Source organism: Alligator sinensis, unplaced genomic scaffold, assembly GCF_000455745.1.
Source record: "Alligator sinensis unplaced genomic scaffold, ASM45574v1 scaffold74_2, whole genome shotgun sequence".
Classification (NCBI taxonomy): Eukaryota; Metazoa; Chordata; order Crocodylia; family Alligatoridae; genus Alligator; species Alligator sinensis.
Window position 1 is genome coordinate 77,885 of NW_005841931.1, and position 11,930 is coordinate 89,814.

Below are 11,930 nucleotides of genomic sequence, written 5' to 3' on the forward strand. Positions count from 1 at the left end.
GGGGTCAGGCTAGATGATCTGTTCAGGTCCTTCCTGACCCTAGCTACTATGAAACTATAATGAAGTGGATCAGCTGTGCTGGGACACATTGCAACACAGCTGATCTCACTCCAGAGATGATGTCTGTTTATGGTATTAGAAGACCATATAAACTGTTATAATATGTTATGTCTGAGTGTTCTCGCAGTGATACAAGTCAGCTAAACCACCCTAGCATTAAATCTGAATGTAAGAGGGTTAAAGTTGCAACAGTTTTGTTATGCTTGTACAGGCAGGGGAGCATGCAGATGTACTATTTACATGGTAGCAGCTTGTCTTGGTATCATTTGATACTGATACAGTTGTTAAGCTTGTCTTTACCCTTAGGCTAAGTATAGACTGTCAAAAAGCCCAAGGCTGAATTGATTCAATCTTCACAGGTTAGTTTAAGCTGCATAGATTGAACTGATAAGTGAACGGATGTTCATTTTTGATTCTGGAAATGCAACCACCTGTCTGAAGTGGCCCAGGCCAGAAGTTGGGGGCGGGGTGAGGGGTGCAGAGTGCTAGAACACACCTCCCTGCTTGAGCAGACAGCTTGGACCAAGGCTAACACACCTACCTTGCAAGACGGGGTAGGGGGAGAGGTTGAGGGTGGTGTGAGGCATCATGGGATGCTGGGGGACTGTGAGTTAACCTGAATCTGGAGGGGATCTGGACATAAGTTCAATAAACTGATTTAACCTAAATCAGTTAATTCTGATACTACATCCATCCAGGTTTATTTTAAATGAGTTTTGGCCATTTTGGAAGTGGTTCATGTGCACAACATTTCTGTTGTGTTACAGCTCTGAACCAGTTTCTGATTTGTTATACTGTTTTATGTGTAATTTCTGTCCCTTGCCTTAGTTTATTAAAGATCTATATTACAGCTGCTTTCTCCAACTCAGGCATAATGTAGTATAGGAAACTTATGCTTCCATTGCTTAAGCTATACTTGTCCCCTCAATAGGAGACATTATTTTCTAGTCCTTTCAATCTTTTATCCTTCATAGGGCATCATCTAGTGTGTACTGAAGTCAAAATAAAGACTCCCATTAAATTAACTGGAATTTTTATCAGGCCTATGACACAATTCATGTGCAAACTAAAAAAGACAAAACCAGCAGTCACTGAAAATCCAAAGTACCTAGGCATCTAGTTATCTGTTTAATGTATCATACACATACAGAACTTTGTACATGGATCTTGTTTACATGCTGCAAATTGGAACTGCAAAGTTAGAAAACATTTTTCTGTATTTGACATTCAGAATCTAAAAAGTACTGCTAACCACAAGCATTCAAAATAATGACTCTAGTTCCAAAAAATCATGAGATTGTCCTTAAAATCTTCTGATATTTAAAAACAATACTTTTTTTTTTAATTTGCCATCTCTTTTTCAAAAGTTCAGTATTCACATTTTTGAGGTTTGTCTACAGAAGGGATTTTTGTTTAAAAAATAGAGAAAGTCAGATAGTAACGTTATTACCATAGCAGTGTCCTTAAGAAAATCAGCAAATGTCATGAAAGCTGGCAATGCTGAGTACATTAGAAACAGTTAACGATCCATCTAATTTCATTCTATTGCAGCTTGGTAGACATTACTGAAATTGTATGTATTTAAGTAATTTTTCCATTCCATTTCAGGCTCTTTTAGAAGAGGACAGAAACAGGTTTTTCAAACAAAATTACCCATATACAGAGAATATAAAGTTCCAAAATTACCTCCACCCAGCTTGGCTTCTAGTGAGGAAGATCTAGCTCATGTAGTTATTCACCCACATGCTCCATCAATGAGAAACCAAGAGGTGCCTCTGGCAGAAGCTACTAGGTCAACAGAAGAAAAAAAAAGAACCTGAAGGTCCTAAACTCCTAGGACAGAACACAGAAATTAATGAAGATACTGGATTAGATGAGTTGGACAGGGTTCAAGACAGCACTATTCCATTGGTCTCTGAAACGGAAAGTACTTGTTCAAACATCAGTAGGTCAACTTCAAGTGTGATTAGCAACCAGACTTCATTCAGCTTTGAAAGAGATACTGACTGGTCAGGTATGTGGTATATAAATTCCTCTATGTCCCATTCTTTTCTGCTTCTGTTCATTTACTTCATTTTACTTACAGTCTAATCTTTAGAAATATAGGGCCTGAAACTGCAGTTGGCTATAAGATATTTTAAGAATTGCAGAAGGGAGGGCGGGGGGTGGGGGTGGGGGGGCACCTTAGAGCCTAAGATGCCCTCCTGCCCTGTCTTCTGCTTGACTTCAGACCAACATAACTACTTACCTCTCTCTACTCATGTTAAGAATTGTTTGTATCAGCTGATGTATTAAAACTTGCTTCTAAAACCAATTGATGAGATTCACCATCTTCTCATCAGCAAATGAAATGAACAACTAGCATGAGTGACTGGTGCCTCCTGAATCTGTCAGGGGCACCTGTAGAAGCCGCCGCCAGTGTCGGCTCTGTCAGGGGGGGCACCAGCCCTGCCGACAGTGTCAGTGTCAGCCATCAGGGGGGCACATGCACCCCCGTGCACCCCTTTCCAGTCGCCTGTGACATCTAGTGAACTTGTAAAAAAAATAACTCTCCACTGTGTATTTCCCTTCAAAACCGTTCTGAGACAGATCACTTTTATTTTAAAGGAGTTAAATATAAGAATGTTCATGTTTTCCATGTCAGTGGTAACACCAAGGAAAAGAAATCAGACTGCAGAAATAAATGGCTTGACTGTAGTCCTTAACTCCCAGTGAAGAATACCTATTCATGCAAACATCCCCACTAGTGTCACTGATAAATGTAAGCAGTGTAGTGGGACAGTGCTTTAGATACCACCTATTGGTTTAGTGTATGCTGAGGAGCATGGGTAAAATGTTGTATACCCATTATAATGTAAAGATTTTATTGGCACACACCCGGGATGACCTGCAGAATTCACATGCCTTTGTGACTCTCAAAAAATGCCACCAAATTTAATTTGATGTGTATTGACATATATTCATAGATGGAGAGGGTGTTTCTGAAAGCAATGGCAATTTTGCAATAAAACCGTATTGTGTGCAGTGATCATTAGTGGACCATCTCACTTCTCTACATAGTTGTAAATGATGGGTGCCAATAATGTTTTCCTCTGCTGTTTAGTTTCCCACTTGTGCACAACAGGTTTTATTTTGAAATTATCGTTACTTTCTACAGCACCCTCATATATCTGCATGCATTTCATAGGTGTATGTGGGTATGCTTGTGGGCACACTGTTTTATCTGTGCATATCTTTTTGTGTGTTCATGTCTGAAGAGATACTTACTGTGTTTATTTTACAGATTTTTCTAGAAAGCTTTCTAGTGCTACCATCAGCAGAAAGGGGAGCACACCTCTTTCTCAGCTTCGCTCTTCCTCCTTTTCCATGTCTGCAATGGCTTCCTCAGACACAGAACTTGAAGCAGACAGTAGCAGCAGCCAAGTCTCCAACCAGTCCGCTCTACAGAAAGGCTCTCTTTTGGTGGCAAATGGTTACTGCAACAATATTCTGAACCCCAGCCTGAACAGTTCCAGTTACCATGGAACTGCAAACAATCTCCAGGCTTCTTCATATTCTGTGAAAAAATGCTCAGGGCAAACACCGTCTTTCGTAGAAATTTGGCATGACCGTCTCCTTCACCACTGGCCTGTTCTTCCACCGATCTCCCCACAAAGAGGTTAATAAATGTTTACTTTTTTTCCTGTTTCCATATGGTTTGTTCACAGGCTTTTGCTTGTATGTGTATGAATGCTCACGTGCATTGACTGCTGTGAGGGAATTGTTCCACTAATGCTGGCCATCTTCAAATCAATGCCTGCACATAACAACAGAAAGTGCCTCAGATGTAGTGGTTTCCACAGGACTATTGTTAGGCTTTTGTTAAGCATTTTTGAACCTAATAAATAATGTCAAAAGTCTCTATCCTAGCCAAAAATGTTCCTTTTGAAACAGTTCTAATAGTATTTTTGTTCTGCGATGTCTCCCAGTGTTGCAAAGAATTTGTGCTTCACAATAGGAATCTGGTGTATCGCGTGCCACTTTGCAGTGTGTGCGTGCGTGCGCTTTTTTTATCCTTTTTGCAATATGAACTTTTCATTTGGCAAAGCAGAAATTCCACTTCCCAACTTTAAATAACCATATTCATTTTGAAGGTTAATGTCGTAAATGAAATGAAATTTCACAAACTATAGTAAATCAAATCTTAATGATGCTGGAATGAAATGAAGGAACATGAAATATTGAACTTAATTATATGCTTTTTCAGTGCATTTCCTGTGTATGTTGTTGCATAATTCATAATTAAATTAAGTTTGAAGCACGGCTTGAGCATTTTACTTTATGCACTAAGAAACAATGATCATAGTGGTCAAAGATGATCACAATGGTCCCTTCTGGTCTAGAAAGATATGAATCTAAATCTTAATGACAATTTATTGTGAAGGAAACTCTAATGGGAGGTTTGCTGCAATTCATTAAATATAGTATAGTATATGGTAATAAGAAACTCAGGTTGTCCTTTTACTATAGTAGGGGCTATTCCTGGGATACAGTCCCCTGTACATCTTTCCTCCCAGAATCAGCTCTCCAATATTGGGGTACATGTGTTGAATGGAGAAATTGATTTTTTTGACCAGGATTAGAAACATACTGCTTTTATTCCTACTCCACAATGCAGCAGCTGTTGCATTACTACTCAGGCAGCTGAAGGACTCAGTTAACTTAATGGCTTATTGTTTCACTCCATGAGTGTTAATGATTGTCTCTCCTTTTTTAATGTTCTGGATGTTCCACTAATTGAGCTAACCTTTCTTAGGTCAATATTGCTCTCTGCTAGTTGCTCCTGGCCTTTCTCCTTCTATTTCACAGCCTTGGAGACTCGTTAGCTCTTTTCAAAATCATTAATATATCTATGGAGACCAGTTCCCAGCAGCAGCTAGGTTTTGAATGTCAGTTAAAAAGGAAAGAGAGGTAAGTCAGCTGAAGACTAGGTTCTGTCCCTGATTTCTGCAGCAACAACTCTGGAAAAAACTTTTTTTATCCTTCATTCTGGTTTTCAAAAACAAGTTGCATATTACATTCATGGGCATGTTGTATATGTGTTGTATTTGCTATCTGGGTTTCATTTCTGTGCATTGTACTTTGCTTCTTTTTCTTGTGGGCTTGATTTGGGAGGGAAGTAGCAAAAATTAGAGTTGGCAGTCGAGACCCAGGTTAGTGCACAGGCTATTTGATATTATATGGGTGTTCACTTACTTTCTGTGCCATAACTCATTCACAGTAAGTCAGTTTATTTCCATTTGATTCTAGTGGCTTCATTTTAACATATTTTATGGCTACAGTAAACCTGTATATTATATCATATGCAGCAGTGACAATTTCCCTCCGTGTTATCAGTGAAAAAAATATAAGGTCTAAAACAGATTTTAAGTCATTGTAACTGTAATAGAGAATAAGTATCATTCAGCACATTGACACCAATAACATAAAGCCTCTAATATTTTGTAGTGTAGTTCATCAAACATTTGTCTAGGTTCATTTACTTTACATATTTAAAAAATGTCACTGTGTATCCAGGCACCACCATTTTTAGGCCCTAATGTCTTGCAATTGTGTTACAGCAGGAGGTACAAGTTGTAAACCTTGGTTGCTATGGTTTCCTGGGGAAAAAATGGCTTCCAATAACTATGAGTTGATATGACATGGTGTGCAAGATCATATCCCTTTTGGTGTGAAGCAAAATGAGTGTCACCAGTGCATTTTTCTTATATTTTGATAAATAACCACTTCTGTGTCCCAGTTAGCTATAGGAGAAGATGGCATATGTAAAGCACAGAAAAAGCACTGTAAGAAGTGACCCTAAAAATGGAGTCCTGTGTCTGTCTCGGTGCTCAGTATTAAGATGATTAAAAGGATAACTTTCTGTCTGTCACCTTCCAAATTTAACCTACCAAAAGGCATGTTGTGATATCACAAGAAATACAAAGATAGGGTAATGTTAGTCTTCATTTTGAAAGGTAACAATTATTGAACATATCATCCAAAATATTTGACATCATCTGGGAAGCGGAAACTTCTTCCTTAATAGGGACCTTGTGAAATTCTTTCAGTCATTTTTAAGATATCTTTTTTAGATTTTTTTTCACCCCTAAGAACAAATACTTACTACTACCTGATTGATATAAATTAGTCTATTTTCTTTGTACACTCAAATTTTACTGTAATAGTATGTGCTAATATTTGAAGCCAAGTGGATGGCACAGGGTTCAGGGGATAAATCAATAGACTAGAAGCCAGAAAATGTGGGTTGTCTTTCCATTTCTGTCACTGGCCTACTATGTGATTTTGGCATGCGTACACTGCACTGTAGTGTACTGACACCTGAGTTAACTCAGGTCCTCAAAGCACTCAGCCACAGCTGAAATATAAAATAAATATATTTATTCTGATTTTTTGCAAGGCATATTGCATGTTGAGCGCTGTGCTGTCACAGTTGGATGGCTTCTGGTATCTGAATTCACTTGGGTATTTTTACGTGTGGCCAGGTAACAATTTAAAGCGTAATGAACTAGTTAATCACATGTTAAGTGGAACCTGTTCTAGGGACCTCCATGTGAGCTATACAAACCCACTTGGGACCCTGGGTAAGCATTACAGCAGCTATATTTTACCATTAGTATTGGTACCAAGCTAGCTAGATTAGAGCTAGTGTCGATATGGCTATCTATACTGCAGTCACAACTGCAGTAAGCCATAAGTCTCTGCTGGCCTGTTGCTAGAACAATTACTTGTATAATTGTGTTCATAACAGCTGTGGGGTTGGTGTTTTTGGTCTATCCTATTTAGTTGCTTTACAAGTTAGTTACAAAAACAGTTTAAAACAATTTTTTTCCTGGAAAATCTTGAGATTTTTCATCATTTTGACCCTATTTAATCTAGATTTCCATTTTGTAATGCGCTTGAGTCTCTGCTTTTCAGAATATGAATCAAGGATGTCAGTTTAAAGATAAGACACTAGTGTCTCCCTAATAAAAAAAAATAAATTAGTTTTTGAGAAACTCATCTCAAAGCCTTACTGGATTTATGAAACATGCCTATTATATAACCTCTGATACATACACAATACATTAAAACACTATGCCAAGGTAGTTGTTAAAGTAAATCAAGTTGTATGCCCTCATAGATTATCCTTGATTTTCCTTTAGCACTTTCTGTATACAGGGAAAATTGCATGAACCTTAGGACTTGCTAACTAAATAGAAGATAGCAACATCTTTCTTGATCACAAATAAGTCATGAGATGATTTGGGTTGGATCAGGGGTATTCAACCTCTGGCCTACAGGCGAAATGTGGCCTGTGGGTCTCTCCTACAGGTCAGGAAATTTGGTGACAGGGGAATGGTGGCAGTTAATACAGCCAGCCTCCCCCTGCTGCCAAACTCCAAGCACCGTGCGGTGGGTTGGGGCCAGCTATACCCCCTACCCCTCCTGCAGTGGCATTGGGACCAGGCCAAGCTACCTTCCCCTTGCAGCTGGCCCATGCTTCTTCCCTTCCATGGGGCTAGGTCAAATCCTCTTCCTCCTGCACGGACAGGTTTCAGCTAGGCTACATCCCCCTGCCCTGCATCTTCCTCACATGGCTGGATGGGGTCCTACTGTGCCCACCCTATTGGTACCAGATCAGGGCTACTGGCCTGATGCAGCCCATGGACAGACCAGGCATTGCCCATCTGGTCTCCTAGCTAAAAAGGTTGAACACCACTTGGTAGGAAGGAACCACAAGTTATCATCTTGTCCAGGAAATCTTTTTTTCAGTTGGCCAAAGAAACCTGGAGCTTTTTGCTTTCCCCCCTTCTACATCCAAAATAATGGGACACAACTTAGTGCTTATATTCAAATAAGTCTCAAAAGTTTTGATGACAGAGACCAGGACACTTCTACTGCCAAAGGTAGAGACCAGGAAAAGAATACTAAAAGTATCTGTCAAATAATTATTGAAAAACTGCATGTTAACTAAGCAGAAGAGATAGACCACTCAGGAAAAAAAAATCTGTTCATTCTTCTAGGGCCTGTTTAACCAGTACACAGGAGAAACAGAAGAAATTAAGAAGATTATAGCTGAATGCCGGCTATGCTGAATTTAGGGTTGATTTTAGCTTTCTCTTTCAATATAGACTGTTGTAAGTGCTCTAAAGTTCACATACTGACTAATGTCAATGTATTTAACAAAGAATAAACCTGATCCAGGCTAGATCGTTTTTCACTTCAGCTGTGAACATGGTTACAAAATTATACAAAATGCAAAAGAAGCCTTTAGTGTAAAATTAACAATCAAACAATCTAAATGTAAAGAGTTTAGAAATTGAGGACCTTGGCAACAGACCAAGGTTTTTCTCACAATGTCCTTTGTTCTGTTTGTATTTTTTCTTTGCACTGAGGTTCTGAATGCCCTCGGAGATAATGAAGAGAAGCTGTTTCATTGCTCCTCCTAGCCTCCTTAAATATGTTGCCAGTAGGGCTGTGCAAAACGACACTGCTCCATTTCGACTTGCATTTTGACTTTTCGATGGAACAATGTTTCATTTCAAATTTTGTTTTGATTCGAAACCACTGTTCCGTTTCATTTCATTTCATTGAAACATTTTGCTGTTTCGACGTTTCACCCATAGGCTACAATGGGGAAGCTCAAAACAGCCTATAACTTTGTACTTTCTGCCCTGATTTGGATGAAACATGCAGGATTTGTAGCCCCTTCTGAGAGCATGAAGCCTGCCAAGTCTCAAGGAGATAGGTGCAGGGGTTTTGGGGAAACTGCACCTCAAAGTCTTGAAAGTAAAACTCATGTCACATGTATATGTTAAGCCACAGTGGGGTCAAAACTGCAGGCTTGCTAGCCCCTGCTGTGGCCATGAAGCCTGCCAAGTTTCAAGGAGATAGGTGAAGCAGCTTCTGGGTTCTGGGGCCCTGCACCTCTGGCTGCTGACAGGCAAAACAATGCTGCTTTTTATGCAGTTTTTCCATCCCTCCCCGCAGAGCACTGGGATTGGAAGAGACCTCAGGGAAGGGTTACAGTCACTGGCCAGCTACACAGTCAATAATGAGAGCACTCCTTCCTTCCCCCTCCCTCTCCTTACTTTAGTTTCTGTTTCCCTGCAGGCAAGCCCAGCTAGAGCTTTGAAACTTGAAATGTTTTGAAATTTTTGAAATGTTTCGAATTGCCTTGTTTTGTTTTGAGGCTGTTTCAAAGCTCTCTGTTTCATTTTGATTTCACTGTTTTGAGCTTGAAATGAGTCGAAATAAAACTGCTGGCAAATTTTGCGTGGCCCTAGTTGCCAGTAATATTTTATCTGATCGTATCCTTTCTGTTACCTTTCAGGCCTCTGATGAGGGAAAGTAGTGTTGTGAACTTTTTGGAAATGTCGTGTCTAGGGGATCTTTACGATACCTAGATCTGATTGCAAGATATAGGAAGAGTTTTCCCAGTACTGGGAGGCAAAAGGGGAAAATTCCTCAGAAAATCTGTTACACAAAACAGATTTTTTAGTAAGGGATTAGATAAAATAGCTAGGCTTTACAAAATGATATACCACTGTGACAGAAACTAGAGAAAATGAGGTATTTCCCATAAAGTGCTTTCATTTTGTTACTAGATTTTTTCAAGGGGGGATGGTAGTCTAAGGTCAAAGGTAAAATGGTTAGTGGCTCCTTGACATCTTAATTCTCAAGAACATATGCCTTCTGCTATTTGAATCAGAGTCACCTTCTCAGCTGTATCATGCCAAAATAAATATAGTCAAGATATCCTCAACCATATCTTCACAGACTGAGATGGACTGAATAGGAGGGGGTATCTCTTTGAATCTACTGCAGAAGACGCTTATCTTTTTAAAAGCGATTCAGCAAAAATGTCATCATTTCATAGTCTCTCTTTGTCTCTTCTCCCCTCAAAAATGTGATTAAAAGAGTATTTTTGTAACTGTCACTGATACACAATTTGATTGATGCTTGAAAGTCAACCTGTGTTCTTTTTACCTAGTAGAACAGATCATCACTTCTTAGAAAGGCACTACAATTATAATTTAGTTAGCCATGCTGTTAATAATGTGTAAAATAGGAAAAAGTCAGCTCTATCTCCTAGCTATATTGGTTCTAGCTTGATAATGACAACAAACGAATCATATATTGTCAATCAGTTAGTAGATATGTCTCTCCAATTACACATGTAAATGAAAAATTATGGGGAAAACCCTTCCCCACACTCTTTTGATTGAGGTGCTTAAAAAACAATTTATCTTCAGAGCCATTTTTATGCTATTGTTTTTTTAAAAATGGTATCAAATAGAGATATCTTAAAGTGTTCAGTCGCTATGGCTAGTTACATGATTCATTGCAAAGAAATTTTCACAGGAAAATTTTATGCACTTCTGTGCACGAATCATTTATGACAGGGGGTTGATTTTAAAGTTATTTTCTACTCAGAATACTTCTAACTTTGAACAAACACAGAGGTACATATTTTATGCACTTGTTCAGATGGAGGCATGTGTATTCTCTGAAGAATGACTGTCCTTCCCAATACTTGTGCTAACTCATGTGACTAGTAAATGAACATGAAACATAGGATCATAGGGAGGTAGGGATGGAAGGGACCTCATGAGGTCATCTAGTCTAGCCCTTTGCTCAAGGAAGAATCACCCCCAATTAAACCATGCCATACAGGTATTTGTTTAATCTGCGCTTAAAAGCTTCCAAGAATGGAAAATCTACAGCCTGTCTGGGTAGTCTGTTCCAATGCCTCAATCACCATCATAGTGAGAAAGTTAATCTCTAAACTTGGTTTCCCTTGCTGCAATATTAGACCATTGCTCCTTGTCCTGTTCCATGTAATTACAAATAATAGTCTACAAGTAGCTCCACCCTCTGTATAATCACCATCCAGTAGGGCTGTGCGAAGCTTCAGTCCCTGATTCGATTAGGCCCAATTTGGTGGCCGAATCTCCAAATCTGAATCAAATCAGAGGACCCTTTAAACTCTGAATTGATTCAGAACCCTCCAATTGATTCGGAGAGATTCAGACAGATTTGGTGATTTGGACATAGATACAGATTTAAATGTTTTTTTTCTACATACCTTTAGGTAGCAGGGGTTCTGAATGCTGTGGCACTGGGGCAGACGCAGCATCCCATAGAAGTGTGGGGGCCTCCCCAGCACACTTGGCAGCAGACCCGGAACTGGACCAGAAGCACTTCTGGGTCCACCAGGGAGTGTGCTGGAGGCCCCCCTATACCTCCCCTGGTTTGGTGACTGGTGCCTCCTGGGTCTGGAGAGGAACCTGGGGTCCCCCCATGGCCAATCACTGGGCTGGGAGGGTGCGGGGGTGGGAGGCACCGTGTGCTCCCAGCAGACCCAGAAGTGGACCAGAAGTACTTCCGGTCCACTTCCAGGTTCACTGCTGAGCACGTTGGAGAGCCCCCTGTGCTGCTGTGGGATGCTCCATCCACCCCAGCATCACAGCAATCACAAGCCATGCTGCTACCTCAAGGTATGTAGAAAAAACTTTTAAAGCTGTGCCTATGTCTGAATTGCTGATTCGCTGCATAAGTATCACATTGTCAGATTTGGATTTGGCCAAATTGAATCAGGGGCAGTGATCCAAATCAACAGATCAAATCACTGTCCCCGATTCGGGTTGAATCCGAATCAAATAGGGCCTGTTTCGCACACCGCTACCATCTATCAATTAGGCCTGTGTGAAGTGGCTGGTATTCACTTCGGATTCAGATTTGGCTGATTCAGGGGATAGTGATTCAATTTGGTGATTTGAATCACTGTTCCCAGAATCCCTGAGGCTGCTGCAGCAGCCGGTGAGGTGAGGCGTTTTTTTTTAGGG

At 40.0% G+C, this 11,930-nt stretch overlaps 1 protein-coding gene across 1 annotated transcript in view; it reads left to right on the forward strand.

Moving 5' to 3' along the window:
• The window catches only part of LOC102380976, a 240,135-nt gene that overhangs the window by 64,887 nt on the left and 163,318 nt on the right, over positions 1-11,930 (forward strand). The window contains 3 exon segments of the mRNA XM_025198932.1: positions 1,669-1,865; positions 1,867-2,074; positions 3,344-3,718. Of these exon segments, the coding sequence (XP_025054717.1) occupies positions 1,669-1,865; positions 1,867-2,074; positions 3,344-3,718 (780 nt within the window).